This window comes from Scyliorhinus torazame, chromosome 18, assembly GCF_047496885.1.
Source record: "Scyliorhinus torazame isolate Kashiwa2021f chromosome 18, sScyTor2.1, whole genome shotgun sequence".
Taxonomy (NCBI): Eukaryota; Metazoa; Chordata; class Chondrichthyes; order Carcharhiniformes; family Scyliorhinidae; genus Scyliorhinus; species Scyliorhinus torazame.
Window position 1 is genome coordinate 156,303,021 of NC_092724.1, and position 27,067 is coordinate 156,330,087.

General features: G+C 45.2%; 1 protein-coding gene across 6 annotated transcripts in view; it reads right to left on the reverse strand.

The window, feature by feature from the left end:
• The window catches only part of smurf2 (SMAD specific E3 ubiquitin protein ligase 2), a 277,742-nt gene that overhangs the window by 41,125 nt on the left and 209,550 nt on the right, over nt 1-27,067 (reverse strand). For 5 of the 6 annotated variants that reach the window (XM_072483705.1, XM_072483706.1, XM_072483704.1 and 2 more), the window contains 4 exons: nt 23,927-24,129; nt 14,224-14,308; nt 7,482-7,640; nt 1,709-1,753 (listed from right to left, as the gene is read on the reverse strand). In XM_072483705.1, the coding sequence (XP_072339806.1) occupies nt 1,709-1,753; nt 7,482-7,640; nt 14,224-14,308; nt 23,927-24,129 (492 nt within the window). The remainder of the gene's footprint in view (nt 1-1,708; nt 1,754-7,481; nt 7,641-14,223; nt 14,309-23,926; nt 24,130-27,067) is intronic. The other variant, XM_072483703.1, reaches the window with a different exon arrangement.

Sequence of the window (27,067 nt, forward strand, 5' to 3'; positions counted from 1 at the left end):
TTACATCACACCTCCCAAAACATATTGTGAAAAAGTTACAAAGTCCATCTACTTCAGGCAGGCATTAGTGCAGTCTCTCTCTATGCATGGGGTACTTGCAATCCAGGATTTCTTCACAAACCAAAATAAATCACCAATCTACCCACAACTGGAATAAAGTATCTTGTATGTATGAAGCATGAAAATAAAGTTTATGCGTGGGAGAAATGAGTTTCAACAGCAGAATATTTTTTAAAGTTCCAAAGAACGATTGACATCCTTTTAGTCGTGGGTCTATTTCCTCCAGATTATGTATTTTGTTTCTTCTGTGTCTCAATGCCTCCTCTCATCTGCTTACCCATCCTGATATTTAATCATGGATAGCAATATCCCTCTGGCACACGTTTCTTTATAACGACAGCAGCTGAGTTACGTGATTAGTTTATAACAAATAAATTAAGGATGTAATTCAGAATTGCCTTTTGCAAAAGGTATAGCGAGGGCCACAATATTGAAGGAGAGAACTTGCTGGCGCGGGAATGACATTGCCGGGTGGCGCATGCGCGGGAGCGTCAGCTCACGGCATCCCCGCGCATGCGCAGTGGGGGGAGTCTCTTCCGCCTCCACCATGGTGGAGACCGTGGCAAAGGCGGAAGGAAAAGAGTGCCCCCACGGCACAGGCCCGCCCGCGGGTCGGTGGGCCCCGATCGTGGGCCAGGCCACCGTGGGGCCTGGGCCGCCCGCGCCACCTTGTCCCGCCGGTAAGAGAGGTGGTTTAATCCACGCCGGCGGGACAGGCATTCTAGCAGCGGGACTTTGGCCCATCCGGGCCGGAGAATCGCCCCGGGGGGGGGGGGGGGGGGGGGGGCCGCGATTCCCGCCCCCGCCAAATTTCCGGTGCCGGAGAATTCGGCAACCGGTGGGGGCGGGATTCCCGCCCACCCCTGGCGATTCTCCAACCCGGTGGGGGTCAGAGAATCGCGCCCCAGATCTCTCCGCATTTTTCAAAATAAACTTCACGTTCCTAATTTCTGTTTCAGTCTCTGAGCCCTCAAAATGCTACATTCTCTATAGTGTTTTTGCTGGGTTTGGGGAGCACATTACAACTGACTCACTATTACAACTGACTCATTTTAAAAAAGGGACAAGGTACCTGGCTCAGAGGGTTTCTCCACTTGATGGTCAGATATACTGTTCAGGGCAGTACAGTGGCACAGTGGTTAGCCCTGCTGCCTCACGGCGCCGAGATCCCAGGTTCGACCCCGGCTCTGGGTCACTGTCCGTGTGGAGTTTGCACATTCTCCCAGTGTTTGCATGGGGTTCACCCCCACAACCCAAAGATGTGCCAGGGAGGTGGATTGAACATGCTAAATTGCCCCTTAATTGGAAAAAATGAATTGGGTACTCTAAATTTATAAAAATTTTTTAAAAGATATACTGTTCAACAAACTTAACTTTCTCTGTTTCTTCTCCAGCCACCCACTTAATACAAGTCATTTAAGGGGCTTAATCAAGGGGCTGGTTTAGCACAGTGGGCTAAACAGCTGGCTTGTAATGTAGAACAAGGCCAGCAGCGCGAGTTCAATATCCATACCGGCCTCCCCGAACAGTAACAGTAACTTCATTGAAGCCTACTTATGACAATAAGCGATTATTATTTCTGATTGCAAAAGTGACAATCAATAGAGTCAAGTTATTCATCTTTGAGGCAATGCTCTCATTACTTCACCTGGTATGTTGGTAATGTAGATTCGGCCCTTGGTTCGAGTCCCTCCTGTAGCATAGCACCCATGATAAAGAAATTAAAACAAAAAGGTACATAAATTAATTCTAAAAATGATCCACTTATATTTTCCAGTGAAAGTTCTTCAGTTTTAACGTTTCACGCTAATCCTTGGTGTAATGTCTACATTAAAAAAGTAAATTTAAAAGGCAACATCACTTAATGTCTACTGGGGGACTATTATTTTGTTTAAAAAAACCAAGAAATCAGAGTAGAAGTAGGACGTTTGGCCCTTCAAGCCTGCTCTGCCATTAATCAAGATCTTGGCTGATCTAGCAGCACGGTGGCGCAGTGGGTTAGCCCTATTGCCTCACGGCGCCGAGGTCCCAGGTTCGATCCCGGCTCGGAGTCACTGTCCGTGTAGTGTTTGCACATTCTTCCCGTGTTTGCGTGGGCTTCGCCCCCACAACCCAAAGATCTGCAGGCTAGGTGGATTGGCCACGCTAAATTGCCCCTTAATTGGAAAAAATGAATTGGGTACTCTAAATTTATAAAACAAAAAAATCTTGGCTGATCTTGTTTCAACTGCATTTTCCTTCACTGCACCTGACTACGAACGAATACTGACAAACAGGTGACAGTGCATCCATAATGTCAGACAGATTAAAGCATCAATTGCACCACAATCAGTTGTGCAAGTGATTTTTCAAAATTAACCTGACAAGGGTTTAGGTGGGCCGGCACAATGCCTCAATCAATATAACAGATGATGTATTTATTAGCCAGAAATGGTGAAAATGATTTTTTACCCCGTGAGAAAAAAGCTTCCTACAGCTACCATAAAAAATAAGCAGATATGCCCTCAGGAACAAAACAAAAAATTATCACTTTAGTCTTGATGCCATTACAGAAGATTTTTTAAATTAAATAAAAAGGACATGCAAGGTAATTCACGTCTTTCTAGGTGAACTTGTTCACATTTTCACCACACAATATTTTTTCCTCAAGCACTACAGAAAATAGCATTTACACAGATTTGCTAATGTAGTACAACACCCCAAGGTGCTTAATACATTGACTCATCTCAAAACTATATCTACTCTTCACTTCAATGTTCTTTCCTGACAGTAATATTAGACTACACAAGGGAAATGTTCTACCCGCCTTCTTATTCTTAACCTCATAATTTTCAAATGTGTGTATCACAGTAATTTAATCCATCACCACAATTTGTCAGGGTCAATCTTCCAATTTTCTACATCTTTAATTGTATACTTTGCAATCTATTCCACAGAAAAGAAGTCCAATTTCCTTCACCATTTCTCATGATAAATTCTTGATCCCTACAATCATCTCTGTTGCCTTCATTTCTATCCTCCCAACAACAATATAATTTCTATAATTACATGGTGGTTAGATTGGTACAGTTCTTTCTGAGATGTAAATTCTACCAATTTCTTGCACAGCAGGAATATAATCTCTTCAGCTATATGTATTACTCTGCGAGTGTAATCCAGTTATCAATTGTCTTCTTTTGCAGCTAATCGCTAAAGACTTGTAAATTTTCCACTATAAAGCCTGGATCACTTTCCTGATTCTTAAACAAAACAAATAGCTCCCTCCCCACCGCTTCTGGTTGTGAAACAAATGGTCCTATTAATAGGATGCTCACAAGAGATCGTACTGCGGTTCACACTATCATCCTTCTGTTTGGTGATTGGTGAATCTATCTACAGACATTTTGGAAATTCATTTGACTATCCAAATGTTTCTGTTCATTTGGTTTTAAACATTTGACTTGTGCCAGATTCAAATCAACAGATGTCTCTCTATCTGCTGGGAAGCTTTGTTTGGTACAAATTGCTCAGCTATTTTTCAGCCTCCAGGTCTTTGACACTGAAATGCTACCCTATTTGCTACTGGTTATTTACATTCGATCATGGATGGAGAATAGTTCTAGCACTGAGTGCTGAATTTGGTGCATTTGAGTGCTATAGTGAGAGTTTGGTGACTGAGAGAGTGCTGAATTTGGTGCATTTGAGTGCTATAGTGAGAGTTTGGTGACGGAGGGAGTTAGGTGAGGAGGGAGTACGGTAGCCTTGTGGATAGCACAATTGCTTCACAGCTCCAGGGTCCCAGGTTCAATTCCGGCTTGGGTCACTGTCTGTGCGGAGGTCTGCACATCCTCCCCGTGTGTGCGTGGGTTTCCTCCGGGTGCTCCGGTTTCCTCCCACAGTCCAAAGATGTGCAGGTTAGGTGGATTGGCCATGATAAATTGCCCTTAGTGTTGGGTGGGGTTACTGGGTTATGGGGATAGGGTGGAAGTGTTGACCTTGGGTAGGGTGCTCTTTCCAAGAGCCGGTGCAGACTCGATGGGCCGAATGGCCTCCTTCTGCACTGTAAATTCTATGAAACTTCTATCTATCTATGAGTAAGGTGCTCCTTTCATTTTGTTTCCTACATTTCCGCAAAGAGTGCGAAGAGAGCCAGGAGTTTACAGAGAGTGCAGCTGACTGGGAGCAGAGTCGGAGGGCGGAGATCCAGTTGGTCCACAGGGCAGCTGTTTTCTGTAAGGTAAGAGGGATGGAGGCTAGGCCAGTTGCATGCTCCTCCTGTAGGATGTGGGTGGTGAGGGATACCACCGGTGTCCCCGCTGACTATACCTGCGGGAAGTGCACCCAACTCCAGCTCCTCAAAGACCGTGTTAGGGAACTGGAGCTGAAGCTGGATGAACTTCGGATCATCCGGGAGGCACTTTAGTAATGGAGAGGGATAGGTGCGTGCAACAGGGCAAGGTTTACAATTGGGGGAAGGGTAAATACGATGTTGTCAGACAAGAATTGAAGTGCATAAGTTGGGAACATAGGCTGTCAGGGAAGGACACAAGTGAAATGTGGAACTTGTTCAAGGAACAGGTACTACGTGTCCTTGATATGTATGTCCCTGTCAGGCAGGGAAGAGATGGTCGAGTGAGGGAACCATGGTTGACAAGAGAGGTTGAATGTCTTGTTAAGAGGAAAAAGGAGACTTATGTAAGGCTGAGGAACAAGTTTCAGACAGGGCGTTGGAGGGATACAAGATAGCCAGGAGGGAACTGAAGAAAGGGATTAGGAGAGCTAAGAGAGGGCATGAACAATCTTTGGCGGGTAGGATCAAGGAAAACCCCAAGGTCTTTTACACATGTGAGAGATATGAGAATGACTAGAGCGAGGGTAGGTCGATCAAGGACAGTAGTGGGAGATTGTGTATGGAGTCTGAAGAGTTAGGAGAGGTCTTGAACGTGTACTTTTCTTCTGTATTTACAAATGAGGGGGGCCATATTGTTGGAGAGAACAGTGTGAAACAGACTGGTAAGCTCGAGGAAATACTTGTTAGGAAGGAAGATGTGTTGGGCATTTTGAAAAACTTGAGGATAGACAAGTCCCCCGGGCCTGACGGGATATATCCAAGGATTCTATGGGAAGCAAGAGATGAAATTGCAGAGCCGTTGGCAATGATCTTTTCGTCCTCACTGTCAACAGGGGTGGTACCAGGGGATTGGAGAGTGGCGAATGTTGTGCCCCTGTTCAAAAAAGGGACTAGGGCTAACCCTGGGAATTACAGGCCAGTTAGTCTTACTTCGGTGGTAGGCAAAGTCATGGAAAGGGTACTGAAGGATAGGATTTCTGAGCATCTGGAAAGACACTGCTTGATTAGGGATAGTCAGCACGGATTTGTGAAGGGTAGGTCTTGCCTTACAAGTCTTATTGAATTCTTTGAGGAGGTGACCAAGCATGTGGATGAAGGTAAAGCAGTGGATGTAGTGTACATGGATTTTAGGAAGGCATTTGATAAGGTTCCCCATGGTAGGCTTCTGCAGAAAGTAAGGAGGCATGGGATAGTGGGAAATTTGGCAAGTTGGATAACGAACTGGCTAACCGATAGAAGTCAGAGAGTGGCGGTGGATGGCAAATATTCAGCCTGGATCCCAGTTACCAGTGGCGTACCGCAGGGATCAGTTCTGGGTCCTCTGCTGTTTGTGATTTTCATTAGTGACTTGGATGAGGGAGTTGAAGGGTGGGTCAGTAAATTTGCAGATGATACGAAGATTGGTGGAGTTGTGGATAGTGAGGAGGGCTGTTGTCGGCTGCAAAGAGACATAGATAGGATGCAGAGCTAGGCTGAGAAGTGGCAGATGGAGTTTAACCCTGAAAAGTGTGAGGTTGTCCATTTTGGAAGGACAAATATGAATGCGGAATACAGGGTTAACGGTAGAGTTCTTGGCAATGTGGAGGAGCAGAGAGATCTTGGGGTCTATGTTCATACATCTTTGAAAGTTGCCACTCAAGTGGATAGAGCTGTGAAGAAGGCCTATGGTGTGCTAGCGTTCATTAACTGAGGGATTGATTTAAGAGCCGTGAGGTGATGCAGCTGTACAAAACTTTGGTAAGGCCACATTTGGAGTACTGTGTACAGTTCTGGTCGCCTCATTTTAGGAAGGATGTGGAAGCTTTGGAAAAAGTGCAAAGGAGATTTACCAGGATGTTGCCTGGAATGGAGAGTAGGTCTTACGAGGAAAGGTTGAGGGTGCTAGGCCTTTTCTCATTAGAACGGAGAAGGATGAGGGGCAACTTGATAGAGGTTTATAAGATGATCAGGGGAATAGATAGAGTAGACAGTCAGAGACTTTTCCCCCGGGTGGAACAAACCATTACAAGGGGACATAAATTTAAGGTGAATGGTGGAAGATATAGGGGGGATGTCAGAGGTAGGTTCTTTACCCAGAGAGTAGTGGGGGCATGGAATGCACTGCCTGTGGAAGTAGTTGAGTCGGAAACATTAGGGACCTTCAAGCAGCTATTGGATAGGTACATGGATTACGGTAAAATGATATAGTGTAGATTTATTTGTTCTTAAGGGCAGCACGGTAGCATTGTGGATAGCACAATTGCTTCACAGCTCCAGGGTCCCAGGTTCGATTCCGGCTTGGGTCACTGTCTGTGCGGAGTCTGCACATCCTCCCCGTGTCTGCGTGGGTTTCCTCCGGGTGCTCCGGTTTTCTCCCAGTCCAAAGATGTGCAGGGTAGGTGGATTGGCCATGATAAATTGCCCTTAGGTGTCCAAAATTGCCCTTAGTGTTGGGTGGAGGTGTTGACTTTGGGTAGGGTGCTCTTTCCAAGAGCCGGTGCAGACTCAATGGGCCGAATGGCCTCCTTCTGCACTGTAAATTCAATGATAATCTATGATTAATCTAAAGGTTCGGCACAACATCGTGGGCCGAAGGGCCTGTTCTGTGCTGTATTTTTCTATGTTCTATGTTCGATACGAGAAACTGCTGCAGACACCTCAGGTACTTGTCACCAAAGAAAAAAGTGTTAAGCACATTCATTTCAACCACGCGATGGGATCATCAAAGTGCTCTTTTTTCTTTCAAAGCAAGGAATTTCAATAAAGAGCAGGACATAAAAGAGAAACCATATTGTAACAAAACCAAAAGTCTGAAAGGTTTGACACGAGTCAGAGCAGTTGGCAAATCTGACTTATTTAAAACGTGCTAATAGTCAAACTTCAAATGTTTTGACGGGACAGCTTAATAACTGTAGAATCAAACTATTCCAGATTGATGTTAATATCTGTTTTCAAGAGCTGTTTAAACAGCTGCATTGGAATAAACCCACAATACCAATTTCAATAACGGGACATCCAAAAACTACGTTCAAATTCACTCCCCAAAATAGTTTGAAATTATAAAAAGGTGGGTTGGGATGGGGAGAAATCAGTGACAAAAAACACTACTTACTTTAAAATAAAATGCAAGTTAGCAGACAACCGTGGGTCTGTAAACTGCGTTGTCCTGTTGTTGTGGTCAACAAAGTAGACCCTTCCTGTGGCTGTATTGCGGATTTCCCAACCCGGCGGCAATGGCCCTAGTTCCTCACAATTTACGTTGCTAAGATCCCTGAAAAACAAAACACAGACGGCTACCTCAGCTAACTTCATGCCAAACCAATTAAAATTGTAAAGAATACAATTCCATAGTGTCAGAAAAACCAGAGCCTTCCAAAAACTTGATATGTTCTTTTAGAATCCTTTACTATCCCAAGATACAAGCTCAGAAAACTTGTATAGGCCTCAAAACTGGATTGTCATGTCATTAATCTACATTTTAGCTGCAGGACCTGGCCAAATGGCTTTAACCCAAGGAATAAATCCATTAAAAGCAAATGTTCTAATACCTTTCATACTCATAATATCTTCGTAGATCTTCCTGAAGAATATAGCAACATGAAAACCAATTTTTAAGTAACATTTTACTTTTACCACAAAACATAGAACATATTTATGCTCTGCTACACTGACAGCACAATGGTACTTATCATTAACTTAATTTTTTTGTCACTCTCACTCTCTCTCTTTACAACCACACCACTTCCTAGCCAAGACAGAAGGAAGCTGACTGATTAGGAGATCTCTGCCGAAAATTGTCTTTTACTGGATGCCAATTGGTTTACATATTGTATATATATATATTTTTTAAAAAATCATTTTTATTAAAGTTTTCACAAAATATCAACAACAAAATGTAAAAGGAACAGAATAGAATTAAATACAAAACAAAACAACCCAGTGCCCCCCTCCCCCCATATATAAATAATATATTAACACCCCGAAACACATAGCAAACACATACACCCCCTCAGATCCCCCAGTATAGTCAACCAAAATAAATAAAAAATAAAATAAAATAGACCACCACACCAAAGCTCCCCCCCCCCCCCCTCCCGGGCTGCTGCTGACCATTGTCTACCGTTCTGCCAGGAAGTCCAAGAACGGTTGCCACCGCCTGAAGAACCCTTGCACCGATCCCCTTAAGGCAAATTTCACCCTCGCCAATTTAATAAACCCCGCCATATCGTTGATCCAGGATTCCACGCTTGGGGGCCTCGCATCATTCCACTGAAGAAGAATCCTTCGCCGGGCTACCAGGGATGTAAAGGCCAGAATTCCGGCCTCTTTCGCCTCCTGCACTCCCGGCTCCCCTGCAACCCCAAATATTGCGAGCCCCCAGCCCGGTTTGACCCTGGATCCTACCACCCTTGACACCGTCCTCGCTACGCCCTTCCAAAATTCCTCCAACACTGGGCATGCCCAGAACATATGGGTGCGGTTTGCTGGGCTCACTGAGCACCTAACACACCTGTCCTCACCCAAAAAAAAACGGCTCATCCTTGTCCCGGTCATGTGTGCCCTGTGCAGCACCATAAACTGTATGAGGCTGAGCCTCCAGACTCGTACCCTCACAAGACGCCGTCTCCAGCCTCTTCTACGCGGCACCCTCCCCCTCCATCACCCACTTGCGCACCATCGACGCATTGGCGACCCAGTAGTACTCAGAGGTTGGGCAGCGCCAGCCCCACCCCATCCCTACTCCGCTCCAGGATCACCCTTCTCACCCTTATCAGCCTGAGATCAGTGCCCTGCATATCGTCGGAGGCGACGCCCCCCCTCCCCTCGCCTCATTGAAGGTCCTAACCAGCAACGGGCCCAGCAGCTCCACATATTTTTTGTAAAATTCGACCGGGAAACCATCCGGTCCTGGTGCCTTCCCCGCCTGCATGCTCCCTATCCCTTTGGCCAGCTCCTCAAACCCAATCGGGGCTCCTAATCCCGCCACCAGTCCCTCCTCCACCTTCGGGAACTTCAGTTGGTCCAGAAAGCGGCCCATCCCTCCCTCCTCCAGTGGGGGCTCGGACCGATACAGTTCCTCATAAAAGTCCCTGAAGACCCCACTGATGCCAACCCCACTCCGCACCCCTCTTCCCCCTCTTTCTCCCCCCCCCCCCCATCCTTAACTAACTCCCTAGCTGCGTCCCGCTTCCGAAGCTTATGTGCCAGCATCCGACTTACCTTTTCCCATATTCATAAATCACCCCCTTGGCCTTCCTCCACTGCACCTCTGCCTTCCTGGTGGTCAACAGGTCGAATGCGGCCTGGAGGCTACGCCTCTCCCTCAACAGTCCCTCCTCTGGCACCTCCGCATACCTCCTGTCTACCCTCACCATCTCCCCCACCAGCCTCTCCCTCTGTTCTCTGCTCTCCCTGTGGGCCCTAATGAAGATCAGCTCTCCCCTAACCACCGCCTTCAGCGCCTCCCAGACCATCCCCACTCGGACCACCCGTTATCGTTGGCCTCGAGGTATCTCCCTATGCTTCTTCGGACCCGCTCGCTCACCTCCTCGTCTGCCAACAGCCCCACCTCCAAGCGCCACAACGGGCGCTGGTCCCTCTCCTCCCCCAGCTCTAGGTCTACCCAATGCGGGGCGTGATCCAAAATGGCTATCGCCGAGTACTCGGTATCCTCTACTCTCGCTATCAGCACCCTGCTCGTAACAAAAAAGTCGATCCCGGAATAGGCCTTATGAACATTCGAGAAGAATGAAAATTCCCTAGCCCCTGGCCTTGCAAATCTCCAACGGTCCACCCCTCCCATCTGGTCCATAAACCCCCTCAGCACTTTAGCCGCCGCCGGCCTCCTACCTGTCCTAGACCTGGAGCGATCCAGTGCCGGATCCAACACCGTGTTTAAGTCCTCCCCATTATCAGGCCCCCCACTTCAAAGTCCGGGATCCGACCTAACATGCGCCGCATAAAACCCGTATCGTCCCAGTTCGGGGCATACACGTTGACCAGCACCATCCTTTCCCCTTGTAGCTTACCACTTACCATTACGTACCTGCTGCCATTGTCTGTCACAATGCTCGACGCCTCGAATGACACTATCTTTCCCACCAAGATCGCCACCCCCCGGTTTTTGGCATCCAGCCCCGAATGAAACACCTGGCCTACCCACCCCTTCCTCAATCTTACCTGGTCTGCCACCTTCAGGTGTGTCTCCTGGAGCATGACCACATCCGCCTTCAGCCCCTTCAGGTGTGCGAACACCCTGGCCCGCTTGACCGGCCCGTTCAGCCCCCTTACGTTCCAGGTTATCAGCCGGATCAGGAGACTACCCGCCCCCCTCCCCCGCCGACTAGCCATAACCCCTCCTCAGCCAGCCACACGCCCCATGCCCAGCCCGTTCCCCACGGCGGCAGACCCCTGTTCCAACCCCCTCTACTCGCTCCAGCTCCCCCTTGACCATACCAGCAGCAACCCGGTCCCCCCCCCAGCTAGGACCCCCTCCTAGCTGCATTGATCCCCCCATTGCACTCCCGGATGCTGACTCCGGCCACTCCCGCCTCTCCTTCGACTCCTCCCATTGCGGGACTTCCCCTCCCCTCCATTACCCACCAGCAGGCTCTCCACCTCCCCCTTCCATCCCAAGCGCGGGAAAAAACCTGCGCATCCCTGCCTCGGCCCCTCCAGCGTGGGAAAAAGCCCGTGCTTTCCACCTGCCCGGCCCTGCCTCCTCTGTCACAGCTCCTTTTACTGGCCCAGTCCCCTCACCCCCGACTCGGGCCTCCCCCTCCCCCGTGGGGCCTCATCCCCCCCCGCTACCGGCCATCCACCCCCTACTCCGTTTACTTGCCCCCCTCCAATAGCCCACCCGACAGACCCAACCAAAACAGTGCCCATGCCACCCTAACCACCCACACCGAACTAAAACTAAACAAGAACAAAGAACCCCTCCCCCTCAAAATGTAACACAACAACAACAATCCCCGACCATCCCCCCATCCCGACCCTCAGTTTGTGTCCAGCTTCTCGGCCTGAACAAAGGCCCATGCCTCCTCCGGGGACTCAAAATAATGGTGCCGGTCCTTGTAGGTGACCCACAGACGCGCCGGCTGCAGAATGCCAAACCTCACCCCCTTCCTGTGCAGCACCGCCTTCGCCCGGTTGTACCCGGCCCTCTTCATCCTCGTTATCTGAGATCTTTTGTCTGACCTCGCGGATCGCCACCACCTGGGCCGTCTGGGTCTCCAGCAGCTTATCAATAGAAGCCTTCATCGGCTCCAGCAGGTCCGCTCTGAGCTCCCTGAAGCAGCGCTGGATAACCTCCTGCTGCTCCTGCGCCCACTGCATCCACGCTGCCTGGTCCCCGCCCGCCACCATCTTGCTCTTCTTCCCTCGCACTTTCTTTGGCTTCACCACCACGTTTTTAGTCGCCCCACTCCTGGTCCAAGCCATACACTGTCGGGGGAATGTCGCAGTCTTCTTCCCACACCGGGAAATGTCGAAAAAATGCCTTTGGGGCCCTGAAAAGAGCCCAAAAGTCCGCTCCAAGCAGGAGCTGCCGAACGTGCGACTTAGCTCTGCATAGCCGCAACCGGAAGTCGCCTATTGGTTTACAACAGCAGTCTGGGTAGATTTACTCTCCGCCCTTGTGCAGAATTGCTTTGCCTCCTTGGCAACTTACCAGCTGCAAGGTTTCCCGAAAGGAAGAATTGCCAATTTTAACGTAGACACAGTTTACTGGAGTGGTTTGAGAGATGAGGGACTTCAGTCATGTGGATAAATTGGAGATGCTGGGGCTGCAATTGGGGAAAAGGAGTTTCAGAGGAAATTTGATGTAGGTGGCCAAAATTATGATGGGACTGGACATGATAAAGAGAAAGTGGTCCCATTGACAGAAGGGTTGGGGACTAGAGGGCTCTGATTTAAGGTGAATGACAAAAGAATCAAAACGACACGAGGAAAAGCTTTTTTTTAAAACTGGGTATATGGTTAAGATCTGAAACGTACTGCCTGATGGGATGGTGGGGCAGATTCAATTTTGGCTTTTATAACAATTTGAATAATTATCTTCAGAGTGCTGTAGCATTCTATGATTCCACTCTACTTTTCTATTAACTATGCCCATGAAGGGGCGGCAGTGGCGCAGTGGTTAGCACTGTTGCCTCACAGCGCCGAGGACGCAGGTTTGATCCCGGCCTCAGGTCACTGTCCATGTGGAGTTTGCACATTCTCCCCATATCTGCGTGGGTCTCACCCTCACAAACCAAAAGATGTGCAGGGTAGGTAGATTGGCCTCGTTAAATTGCCACTTAATTGGGAAAAAAATAATTGGGTACTCTAAATTTATTTAAAACTATGCCCTTGAAGCCCTAGACTCTTCTTGGGAACCCCAAGCAGCAGCAAAGTCCTGAGATCAAGGTAACTGTCTACCCTACTCATAGGGAAACAGTGTGGTGTGCAATGAAACAGGGGAATCTAAAAGGGGAAATAAAATTGAACTCTAATAAATTGGCTTTTGTTATTCATGGGAAAATGGACATCACTGGCAAAGCCAGTATTTATTGCCCACCCCCAATTGCTCAAGAGCTTCCTTCTTGAATTGTTGCAGTGCATAATGCTCTTAGTTAGGGAGTTACAGGATCTTGATCCAGCAAAGGAAGGAACAGTAATAGATTTCCAATGCAGGATGGTGTGTAACGTGCATGTGTGGAATCTGCTGCCCAGGTTTAGAAGGTGTTGCTAAAAAGGGCTGACGAGTTGCTACAGTGCAACTTTTAGATGGTACACTGCTATGATGGTGCGCCGGTGGGAGAGAATTAATGTTTAAGGTGATGGATGGGGTGCCAATCAAGCAGACCGCTTTGTCCTGGATGGTATCAAGCCACACTTATTCCAGCTAGTGGGGAGCATTTCATCACATTCCTGAATTGTGCCTTTTAGATGGTGGAAAGGTTCTGGGGAGTCAGGTGGGAGTTACTTGTTGCAGAAATTCCAGCCTCTAATCTGCTCTTGTAGCTACAGTAAGAAGTCTTACAACACCAGGTTAAAGTCCAACAGGTTTGTTTCAAATCACTAGATTTCGGAGCACTGCTCCTTCCTCAGGTGAATATAAGAAACTGTAGCTACAGTATTGATCTGGATGGTCCAGTTAATTTTCTGGTCAATGGTAACCCCCAGGACACTGATACTGGGAGTTTCAGCGATGGCAATGTTGGTGATTGCCAAAGAGTGGTGGTCACATTATCTCTTGTTGGAGATGGTTGGTGTCTTGCAATTGTCGTGCACAAATGTTAGTTGCTACTTATCTGCCTGAATGTTATCAGGTCTTACTGCATATGGGCACAGACTGCTTCGGTATTTGAGGAATTGCAAATGAAACCGAAAACTGTGCAATGATCAGCGAACATCCCCACCCTCCTACTAGACAATGTGTCTCTAAAATTCAGCTCTTTTGAATGGAAACGTAACATGTTTTTGCAAATCAAATCAAATCGCAAACCAAACACAGAAAAATTACTTCCAATTTCATACATCAAATTTAACAGAATCTCGGATCCCGGCCCTGGGTCACTGTCTGTGTGGAATTTGCACATTCTCCCCATGTCTGCGTGGGTTTCACCCCCACAACCCAAAGATGTGCAGGTTAGGTGAATTGGCCAGGCTGAATTACCCTTTAATTGGAAAAAAAAATAATTGTGTACTCTAAATTTTTTTTTTTTTTTTTTAAATGTAACCGAATCTGAAGAGATAATCTCAGGTCTTCACAAACAACTTATACTTTCAAGGATGTAAACAGAAATAATTTTGGCTTTGCCGAGTCTCTCTGTCAATAAAGTAGACCCATTAGGCCAGGCTTCCTTTACCTGGGTACTCGAGGATCGTGCCATGTGCTCACCCCAGTCTGTGTGTGCAGAAAGTACACCTGACCTTGTTGCGTTGTCCTTTGTTCTAAATAAAAGAATAATAAATACATGATGGTAGCAATAAAGAGGAAGCTTTTCAGCCTTTGAGATCTGCACCTGTGTGAATTTCTACAGTTTCCTTGTGGAGCATGGCATAGACGGTTACAGATAAGTGCATAATGCAAATGTATAGTAACAATTGCTGGATTTTGTACGCTTGAAGGTGATGGACAATCATGCATGGAAATTGAAGCATTTCAGACAATTTTTCCCTTCCCCATCTCTTTTCTCCAGGTCATCACCAAACAAAAGAACTGACAAATGAACTTGGTTCCAGGTCTCTGCCTAGTTCATCATTACTGAACACAAGGAGGTGCAAGCCAACAGCCCATGTTGGTTCAGATTTTTCTATTCAATGTATATTTAAGTATAAGGCCCCTTCGCTCAACACTTAAGAGCTGAACTCAACTCAAGAGAATGAGACAATGCACGCACTGTGTAAGAGATTTATAATTTAAAATGGCCCTCTAAAGATCTAGTAAATGTGAGCCAAGTTAAGGGAGTCTTAATCACTTAGGAGGTTGAAATTCAATGCATCCATTCACTATGACACCACAACATAAAGATGGAAGATTTCATTACAAATTGATGGCATTATTACGAAGAAAAAAAGTTCACCAATTTACCTTTTCAGCAAGAAGACAGGAGACATGAAGGGCGGTATAAAGAGGAAGTGTAACTGACAGCGAGAGAGAAAGCTATTTGTCTGTGGCTGTTGTCACACAGCCTCTTAGCAGCCATCTGAAACAGCACAAGTGCTGGCTTGGGGTTTAGGCCATGCAACAAGACTTTTGATTACATGGATGAATGGCCTGACATCAGCATGTGAGAAAGAGAGGAAACAAATATAACTACAGCAACAGCCAAAAAAGGATTTTACAACAAAACAGGGCAAGAAATTTTACGTTACAAGTTAGACGATGATTTTGGCATTAAAATTATGTGAGTCATCAGTTTAAATATGCTGTCAATATTCTACTCAACCACGCAGATCAGGAAGGTACAAGGGTTCTAACCTGGTTAGTGTTGATTGAGCAGCAGGGGGAGCACTACAATTGAGCCATAGGCCTGTGCTGGAAGGGCAGACATGAAATAAAAATTGGCCAGATTTACTAGAGAGAGACGTCCGCTGTAAAGTATGTACGCAGATGTCAGGTATGGGCAGGATTGGGCTTGGCTGTGATGCCTCCTGAAAAAAAATGTTCATACTCATTGCTTGGGCAGGATGCCAGAGGACAGCTGAAGCCTGTGAAACTGTACCACAGCGAAAACCAACACCTCATTGAGAGAGGAGGGGGAAAAAAATGTTTTTAAAAATCACAATTTGCAGTCATAAAATAATTTAAGGGTGGCACGTGGTACAGTGGTTAGCACTGCTGCCTACGGCGCGAGGACCTGAGTTCGAATCCCGGCCCTAGGTCACTGTCCGCGTGGAGTTTGCACATTCTCTCCGTGGGTTTCACTCCCACAACCCCAAAATGGCCATGCTAAATCGCCCCTTAATTGCAAAAAAAAAAAAAAAATACGTTGGGTACTCTTAAATTTTTTTATTTAAAAAAAATAAATAATTTTTAGAAATATGGATTGTTTTATTTATGGTGGAAGAGCCCAATGGAAAGAAAAGATTATTTGTTCAGAACATCTCTGTTCCATGTCCTCTATGCTCTCTATGGCTGTCAAAGAACACTGACCAAAAAACTTGGAACAATGACTAATTATTGACTCAAACAGGGCAAGAGGAGTACGATACAAGGCTCAAAACATAAGGCTTTACTATGAATTTTTGGAGTCACTGAAAACTAAGCAGTTATCAAACAATAAATGAACTGCATATAACCCTCCCAAAGGAGTTATTTTCACCATCCCCGCCTCAAACAATGAAAGCACAGTAGGAGATTGTCTGAAATGACTTCCAACATATCTATTGCAATTAGCTAGATGCCATGCATGCTTCACATACCTACCATAATACCCATGCGCTGCTGAATAAACACATTGCCCATTTCCACAGCAACCATTACTATGCAGACGTAATAATCTCCAACTACACTGATGCTATACTGAGCTCAAAGGGCAGGTTAACGTACAGTTTCCCGATCCAGATATATGGCTCTTCAGTAAAACACACCATTAAGACACTTTCCCATTCAAGCGCAGAGGTTGCAACAACCACCCTTTCACCTCTTCCTTCCCACAAGGCTGGCAGGGTGGTTCACTGCCTGCCTTTCTTCTGCCACATTTGTGAGCCACAAGAAGCTTTGAATTGCTGGATTCCCCGCATTGTTGTTCTCTGCCAGTTCGCTACAAGCATTCATGCTTCTTCCCCTGTACTGTTCTTCTGTTTCTACGTTATCATTTTCACCTTGCACAATCATTACTTTTGCCATTTATCCACTCATTCCCTCCACTCCAGCAGAGACCCCTCCCCTTTGTTATTTTCCTTTTCCCTAGCATTTACGTAAAAGGCATTCCTCAAACATCTTCTAGTTTGATGATGACCGAATATTCATTCTACTTCTGTTTCCACAGATGCTGTCTGCCATGTTGAACTTTTTCAGGAGGTTCTTTTTTTAGATCATCCAGATTGTCCTGGAGACTCAAGGAATTAAAGGCGAATGCCCCAGACACGGCTATGAGTGACCCGGGAGAAAACAGACAAGCGTGGCTTTTGGTACAAAACCTGTCCCTCCCCAGTGTCATGAAAACTCAAACGTCTGTGACTCAGTGGTCAACACCGAAGGAATGGCTGGGGCAACAGTGCCAGGATTCACAATAGGCTAGGTTTTGTTTTTACACTGATGGTGTTTTAGCCTATATACTAGTTTTAAGCATTGATAGTGAATGCAAAGTTTTCAACTCCTGATGGGAATCCAGTCTAAAGTTAAATAGGCATTGAATATTATTTCTTGCCATGCCTTCCTCTATAAAGTATTAAAATAAGGCAAAGTAACTCTGCAGCAGACAAATTCAAACATTCGGATTGAAATTGTGGCAGAGGTTTCCTGGATTGTCCTCGATGAGAAAATACCGCAATTGACTGGTTTGGTGTAGTGTATTCTGAATTATTAGATGCTGGCAGTAGATATTTATTACAATAGAGATTACTTACAATATTTACAGTAAAGTGTGAGTGAAACAATTAAGTAGTTTCATTGATGAATGGTATGTCACAGGACTTCCTTTATATAATGTGGAGATGCCGGCGTTGGACTGGGGTGAGCACAGTAAGACGTCTTACAACATCAGGTTAAAGTCCAACAGGTTTGTTTCGATGTCACTAGCTTTCGGAGCGCTGCTCCTTCCTCAGGTGCATGAAGAGGTATGTTCCAGAAACATGTCTATATATATATAGACAAATTCAAAGATGCCAGACAATGCTTGGAATGCAACCATTAGCAGGTGATTAAATCTTTACAGATCCAGAGATGGGGTAACCCCAGGTTAAAGAGGTGTGAATTGTGTCAAGCCAGGGCAGTTGGTAGGATTTCGCAGGCCAGATGGTGGGGGATGAATGTAATGCGACATGAATCCAAGGTCCCAGTCGAGGCCGTACTCATGTGTGCGGAACTTGGCTATAAGTTTCTGCTCGGCGATTCTGCGTTGTCGCGCGTCCTGAAGGCCACCTTGGAGAACGCTTACCCGGAGATCAGAGGCTGAATGCCCTTGACTGCTGAAGTGTTCCCTGACTGGAAGGGAACATTCCTGCCTGGTGATTGTCGCGCGATGTCCGTTCATTCGTTGTTGCAGCGTCTGCATGGTCTCGCCAATGTACGCTTCGGGACATCCTTTCCTGCAGCGTATGAGGTAGACAACGTTGGCCGAGTCGCAAGAGTATGTACCGCGTACCTGGTGGGTGGTGTTCTCACGTGTAATAGTGGTATCCATGTCGATGATCTGGCACATCTTGTAGAGATTGCCATGGTAGGGTTGTGTGGTGTCGTGGTCACTGTTCTGAAGATTGGGTAGTTTGCTGCAAACAATGGTTTGTTTGAGGTTGCGCGGTTGTTTGAAGGCAAATAGTGGGGGTGTGGGGATGACCTTGGCAAGATGTTCATCGTCATCAATGACATGTTGAAGGCTGTGAAGAAGATGACGTAGTTTCTCCGCTCCGGGGAAGTACTGGACGACGAAGGGTATTCTGTCGGTTGTGTCCCATGTTTGTCTTCTGAGGAGGTCAGTGCGGTTTTTTGCTGTGGCGCGTTGGAGCTGTCGATCGATGAGTAGAGTGCCATATCCCGTTCGTACGAGGGCATCTTTCAACGTCTGTACATGTCGGTTACGCTCCTCCTCGTCTGAGCAGATCCTGTGTATACGGAGAGCTTGTCCATAGGGGATGGCTTCTTTAATGTGTTTAGGGTGGAAGCTGGAGAAGTGGAGCATCGCGAGGTTATCCGTGGGTTTGCGGTAAAGCGAACAGCTGAGGTGACCGTCTTTGATGGAGACGAGTGTGCCTAAGAATGTAACTGATTTTGGAGAGTAGTCCATGGTGAGTCTGATGGTTGGATGGAACTTATTAACGTCATCGTGTAGTCGTTTCAGTGATTCTTCACCGTGGGTCCAAAGGAAAAAAATGTCATCGATGTATCTGGTGTATAACGTTGGTTGAAGGTCCTGTGCGGTGAGTAGGTCCTGTTCAAACTTGTGCATGAAGATGTTGGCATATTGGGGTGCGAATTTGGTCCCCATGGCTGTTCCTTGCGTCTGGATGAAGAACTTGTTGTCGAAGGTGAAGACGTTGTGATCCAGAATGAAGCGGATGAGTTGCAGAATTGCGTCTGGAGATTGGCAGTTGTCGGTGTTGAGTACTGAGGCTGTTGCAGCAATGCCGTCGTCATGGGGGATGCTGATGTAGAGTGCCGAGACGTCCATTGTGACGAGGAATGTTCCTGGTTCAACTGATCCATGGTTGCTGAGTTTCTGTAGGAAGTCCGTCGTGTCGCGACAGAAGCTGGGCGTACCTTGTACGATGGGTTTCAAGATGCCCTCGATGTAGCCAGAGAGGTTCTCACCCAAGGTCCCATTGCCTGAAACGATAGGGCGGCCTGGTATGTTGGCCTTATGTATTTTCGGGAGGCAGTAGAGATCTCCAATGCGGGGAGTACGTGGGATCAGAGCACGTAGGGTGCTCTGAAGATCTGGATCCAAGGTCTTGATCAGTCTGTTAAGTTGGCAGATGTGTTCCTTGGTCGGATCTGCGGGTAACTGCCTGTAGTGTTCTTGGTTGTTCAGTTGTCGGTATACTTCTTTGCAGTAGTCCGTTCTGTTCAGTACGACAGTGGCCCCTCCTTGGTCTGCTGGTTTGATGACGATGCTGCGGTTGGTCTTGAGAGCGCGGATGGCATTGCGTTGTGCTTGGGTGACGTTCGGGGCTGTCTTGTGAATCCATTGACTCCATCCACACCTCCCGCAGCGTACTCAAAGATCCCTCCCCACCCGGCTTACTCACTCTTCCAATTTCTTCCATCGGGCAGGAGATACAGAAGTCTGAGAACACGCACAAACAGACTCGAAAACAGCTTCTTCCCCGCTGTTACCCAGACTCCTAAATGACCCTCTTATGGACTGACCTCATTAACACTACACCCTGTATGCTTCATCCGATGCCAGTGCTTATGTAGTTACATTGCATATGTTGTGTTGCCCTATTATGTATTTTCTTTTATTCCCTTTTCTTCTCATGTACTTAATGATCTGTTGAGCTGCTCGCAGAAAAATACTTTTCACTGTACCTCGGTACACGTGACAATAAACCAATCCAATCCAATCCACTATTTCAAGACAGTAACAATGGGAAGAGAGCATAACTAGTGTCTTTCTGGAATATGCTTTTGTGGCGAATATCTGGAAAAAGATGCAGTTCGAGGTTCCCAGGAGCGCACACCAACAATCATCAACTACTGCTGGAGGCCCATCAACACAATGAAAATTGGCCTTTGGTCTGTTCCCAACCTGTTGGTATTCCCATGCAAGGAACTGCCTGCAACAGAGTGTTGCAGACTGGCACATTCCAGGTTCCTTTATGAAGATGCAATGAAGCTTGACATAGCTGCCACTAAGGTCCTTCATCATAGTATGCTGAGGAGCTGGATACAACATAAAACCCCTTGGGCTCAATGTTTATCGCAAGGAAAATGTAAAAGGATTGCAAGAGGATTAAGGTGCGGTTATGTGACGTGTATTGTAGATTTAAAATGCAATTTAGCGATTTACGTACTGCCACAAATGAACTGCATTGTGATGTACCTTAAGGTACATTTTTGGTTCAAAAAAAATCCTGAGGCCTATAAGGCAAGACTCAGCCAGTGCTCCCACTGCCAATTGCTACATGGCGAAAAACAGGTGGAGCAAATGTAAAACCAGGCTTGACTATGTTGTCTCTCATTGGTCAATCTGTTAGCATTTAGCATCTAGGCTCACACAAAGAATGGCTCGGTTGCACCAGGTGCTGTCAGGCAATCCGTACTTATGGAACTGACCTGGAGGCGTAAACCATGCCGTCCTGATTTTATCATATTTTATGAGCATAAATAGGCAAGACACCATGTTACCCAAGGCAGCCGTTGTCCGCAATCTTCAAATAAACAGTGTGATCCAGATGGCAGACTCAAGAGCGTGATCCATGCCTGGGGCAAATACTACATCTGGCTTGCTGTGTGCACCCTGCTGTTCCATTTTCTTCCCCCTTTTCAAAAAGACCTCATCTTTACTGGCAACAAGAAGTTTCACTCTTGTGTAAATCCTTTCTTCTGAACAAATCCTTTCCATAACAAACCAGGTGAGGGGTAGTTTTAGTTAATTATGAGTATTCTTCCCCAATCGCTAAGATTTTAATTCTGCCATTGTTGTAAACTAACCATCCTGCTTCTGGATTTATTTCAGCTTCTGCTCTATCTTCTTCAATCTGATGGTTTCTTGCATTTTATGCCCTGGCTTCTAACCTGAACTATTCATTAATATATATGTCAATTTTTATATTTGACTCAGATGACTTGTCCTCTGCCATCAATTACACTTTACACATGGTGCACTTGAGTCCAAAAATACTCTGCAATAAAGCAACTTATGATACCTATCACAATCAGGAGAAATTTCTTTCCCCACAGAATGATAAGTAGGTGAAAGCCACCACCACAGAGAGTTAGGGGAAGAAGGGGAAGAAAGGTAAAACAAGGGAGAAAAGTATAGGGGGATATGTTGATATGGTTAGACAAACAGCTTGAAAAACTCTGGCGCAGACCTGCTGGGCCAAATGGACTGTTTGTGTGCTTAAAAATATCAACTTTCTAACATACTCAGTTGAACTATATAGCAGCATGACAATATCCTTGCAGATTTCAAGAAACCTGCACTACCCACATTTCACCTAATAATCCATCTGCATGAAAGATAATTAAGATCCTTACATATCACAAAGAACAATATATCTATTCCACAGTTCCGCCGCTATACATGTTGTTACGATCCTCAGTGACCAATAAGTTTTTTTAAAATTCAAGCTTCCAGTTAGCAGCTGAAAGGATCACATGACAAAATTTTACATTTTAAGACTTTTGCTGGAACAATCTGTTCAATTATGAGACTTATAAAAATATATTCTGGGACTGCATTTTTAAATTTAGAGTGAAATGAAGGGGGTCATGAGGCCAGTTCAGAAGTCTGCCTCACATTAAACCCCTGGGTGGTTTGAATGTTAGAGATCAAACAAAGTCATGGCGCCGAGGACCTGGGTTCAATCCCGGCCCCGAGTCACCGTCCGTGTGGAGTTTGCACATTCTCCCCATGTTTGCGTGGGTCTAACCCCCACAACACAAAGATGTACAGGGTAGGTGGATTGGCCACGCTAAATTGCCCCTTAATTGGAAAATAATAATTGATCGAACCCGGGTCCTCAGCGCCATGAGGCAGCAATGCTAACCACTGCGCCACCGTGCCACCCCCAGAATAGTATTTCAAAATGAGCATTTTTCTTGGCAATTCGCCCGCTAGCACTGGCCATTTACTTCGAAGGGAAAAGGTATTAGAGTTTTCAAGAATTACCAATTGATATGCAAGGCCCATATGGTTCACGTTGCCATTGAGATGGATTTAAGGTACAGTCCTTGTTAAACCATGGTGAAACTGGATTACAAGCTTTTCTACAAACACTCTTGAAATTCAGACACAATTCTACCAGGATACAGGAGGGAAGGAACAGCTGGAGGCAGAAAGTCTCTATCATTCACAGGAATGCAGATGGAAGCCCTCGCTCAGATTGAAAAGACCAAATTAATGAGGATTTGAAACGATGATCCACTGGCTTCTTCAAAGCAAATTTGCTGCCTTACAAAATTTAGATTCACCCTTGCATTTCCGCAAAACGCTAGCATCACAAACTTCCTTTTTTTGCCCTTCCTGTTTCAATAAGGGCAACTCTACAGCTTTCAACAATCATATAAAAGATGTTCAACTCAGCTTCTTAAGGCCTTGATCCTGTCGACAAGTTTTCCTCCCATTCTTTATTAGCATGGAAATCCCAAACAGCGCAAACTGACTCATCCATTTCTTAGTTCCATAAGACCCCAATCGTACCTGCAGCATTTCCCATAAAGTGTGAATAGGGAGCAAGCAGCAAAGAAAAAAGTGGAAGAGAAAAATAAAAATGAAAAAGGTGAGATGGAAAAAAATAGTTCAACTGAAAGTGTAAAAGAAACATTAAACAAATAGAGAGCCAAAAAAAGTAAACCTTAGAACGAGGGATGGAGGAAGAAAATGAAGAAACAAATATGTTAGATTACACTTTTGCCACAAAACGTGATTAGAACATGCAATGCTTCACCAAATCACTATTTCAGATTTTAAAAAGATTGGGTAAGTTATTTGAAAAGGAAGAACATGAAAAGGTCCAAGAAAATGGCAGGAAAATAATAGTTGAAGATTTAATATCTCTCCATGCACAATACAAGGGCAGCATAAATGTATATGCCTGTCAAATGGTAGGAGTGATTGGAGATTGAGGATTAAGGTGAAATTGCGTTTTAAACCCTTAACCTCTGTGCTCTCCCGCACACTGACCCCCATTACAATCAACAACAAAAAAAAATATTCACAGTATCCTGCTACCTCATATTACAATTTTAGTTCAGATTTTATAAATATTGTAGCAGGAAACAACTGACTTTTGCATATACTGTCAACTAATTCAGCAAACCCTATCTGCTTTGGCGGCACAGTGGTTAGCACTGTTGCTTCACAGCGTCAGGGTCCTGGGTCCGATTCCTGGCTTGGGTCACCGTCTGTGTGGAGTCTGCAAGTTATCCCTGTGTCTGCGTGGGTTTCCCCCGGGTGCTCCGGTTTCCTCCCACAAGTCCTGAAAGACGTGCTTGCTAGGTAAATTGGACATTCTGAATTTTCCCTCAGTGTATCCGAACAGGTGCCGGAGTGTGGCGACTCGGGGCTTTTCACAGTAACTTCATTGAGGTGTTAATGCAAGCCTACTTGTGACACTAATAAAGATTATAATATTATTATTATATATTCAATCATCAAAATCATTGATACAAAATAGGGGAATAACAATATTCAAGATTAGACAGCTTTGCTTAATAAAGGAAATTAAGTGACTTACCATAACCTTCTGGGAGATCAGGTGGTAGGTGCAAATGCGTCCGACTCATGTAGTTTCTGTGTCTTTGTGATCTCACTCTCCTTTCTGCCATCCTTGGGTCAGGGGTCTGTCCACACGAGGCACCATTAGCTGGTGCAATTGGTGTATTCTCATCCACTATGCAACTCAGTGGCCTGCCAGGACTGGCATATTCAGAGGCTGGCCTGTGACCAAGTGGAGAAGGGGGGAAAAAAGTGTCACATTGTTATTTATACAGAAATACATAAGCACAATGTCTTTCTAAAGTGTAAACTAAGGTAGCATAGAATCATAGAATGGCAGCTCAGAAAGAGGCCATTCAATCCATCATGCTCATGTCAGCTGTCTGCAAAAGTAACTCACCTGCCCCCCCCCCCCCCACCACCACAATTGTACAATAAAACCAAACCTACACCCAACAAATACAAATGTAGCGACACAATTTTCATGAAACCATAGATAGCAAAAAGAGATGTGTGGCATGGGTGCAACCCATTTCTTGCAGAGTGCAGAGATCTCAATCGTATCGTGGTACAAAGATGGCAGGCGAAGAACAAGTTTTTGCCTAGAGGGAGGAAGCGAAGACCTGGGAAATATAGGTCAGCCTCCTGTTTGAGGTTAGGATCAAGTGTTAAGGGGAGAGAGAGAAAATGAACAAAGGAAGCTGTTCAAACAATGGTACTTTAATAGATGGTGTGCTGTGGAATGATAAGACATTGGTATTTAACTTAAGGAACCTGGTTATATTTAAAATTGGTATTTAGCATCTGGAACCTGGCTGAATCATGGAAGCTCTTCCATGCAGGGAGGAAGAGGAAAATTAAATGTACTGCTTCAACTTATGGTGGTTGGAAGTCACTTCTTAGCTTCGAGCAAAGAAGCAACATTGAAAAGGGGCATTGGAACAGGTTAGAATGGTAAATATGGGGGAAAAAATTAAAAGAGCAGAATTGACTGGCAAGTTATTTGCAAAAATAGGCATTAATTGTCAAACACATTGTGACTTTGAACAATGTTTTACAAGTATTTTAAAAGGTAAACGGAAAATGCAGGAGGTAAAACAAATGTTCATATTCTTTACAAAAGCTTTGCAATTCAAAGGTCAGTTGTTAAGCTAATCCTGAAGGCTATATTTGGTAAGGAAATGGCCAATAAGCATTTTGTTTGTAGTTAGAGACATAATTAATGAATGTTTCAGTGTTAACACAGTAAACCAAGATTTGACAGGAAGCTTAAATCCAAGTGTGCTGGGAAGCAGACAGAGAGTAATAGACTGGATTCTACAGCACTTAATACTTAGCCATATTGAAAAACAGAAGCGTTTTCAATAGATTTTTGTACATAAAGTAGTTTCAAAATTTCAACTGCCTTGCCTTGGTCTAATGTATCAGTTGAGCTATCTGGAAAAGGCATCAAAGGGGCATCCTCATATGAAAGGGAATGTTTAAACAAGTGCAAACTCACTTCTGCCAATTTCTGGTGTGTAATTATAGACTGTCATTGGCAATAGAAGCTTTATGACCAGACAAAGAACATGTAATTATTTGCAGGATGAGAAGGAATATAACCAAATGAAGATCACTTTCTTTAATAAAGACTAGTTGAAGTAAGATTGTGCCCAGCTCAACTTCACTATCAATGAAAGTCCCATCCTTACTTGAATCACCCAAATTGATTCTCCAACTACCAACTCAACCCAACATGTCTCTATCTGTCATAGGGCATTATTACCTCAAAACTCTTCAAAGCTTCCCTCATTATCCTCTCAAGCTACACCGTTTGCAAACTCCAACTAATCAAAAAATCCATCACTTGCACCTAGTCTCACAGAAGCATCTCATCAACCTACACTGTATCCTAACACGCCATCTGTAAATTATTTTTATTTGTTTATAAATGTCACTGCCTTGCCCCACACTACCTTTGTGACAACCTTCTATACTAAATCCCATGCAGTGCTTTGAACATTGGCCTCTTATTCATTACCCATCAAATTCTCCTTGTAGTGGCTGAATTTTCATTCATTTATGCATTCTAGAATTCGCTCCTCAAGCCTACTGTATTCCTCTTTTTCATGAGCCTCCTCAAAACCTTTCCAAGATACAATGGTCAACTTGTCTAACTCTTCTACTACTGCTTGATCCACATGTGAATGAGGCACTGTAGAAAGGTGCAGTCCAAATTAAAATTGTTACTGGAGCTTTAAAGCTTTTTGCCTTGAGTCTTTCAGATTTATAGTGTTCCCTATTTTGAGTTCAAAACTCAGCCATGATGATAACAGGAAGCACAATTCATAACATTTCAAAGAGGTAAAAGAAATCCAACTTAAATGTCATCAGTTCTAGGTGCTCTGGTCCATCTTTTGTCAGTTAATTATCCAGCCTGCCCTCTGGCTGTGTCTGGATCTCATCCTTGGATTTCTTCCCTTTCCCCATCTTTTGAAGGTGCTCATTTGTTTGGACACAGTTTCATAACCACTGGAAATTCCCTCAAACCTTGACAAATGGCCATTCTTGATTTGTGAGCCTACACTGTAAAAATCACATGATATTCAAACTGCCGACAGCGTCACAGTCAAGCCCGACCCAGCTTTCATCTAACTTCCACACACTGCACAGCCACCGCAGAACCCACCTCCCCAGAGTGGAAGCAAGTCATCCTCAACGATGAGAGACTGCCCAAGAAGAGAAGAAGCACTTTGTAGAAGTCAATGTTAGTGGCCAGGGTATTGAGGCCGATTACAGAATGCCAGCTGTCTTGCCACCCAAAATCCACTAACTCAGTGCGGAATTGGAACCTTAAGTGGTTCATGTGGCTGAAAACCACATTCATGGTGCACATCCACTGAGCTAGGAAAACTAATGAAAGAAAATAGTTGAAATCTGATAAATATCCAATGATCATGAATTCATTTTAGTGAAAGATTCACAAGTTCCAGACTAAGACGAACCCAAAATGTTAATCAGCTGCACTTCTCATGAGCCGCCCCTCCCCCTGCCTTTAAGGAAGCAACTGAAATAGAAAAATCACTTTATGCTCACATGACTCACATCCATCATGTTGCATGGCAGGAAAGAGTCACATATAGTGGAATTTTTGAAGGAGACTGTGGTCTGAATGTCT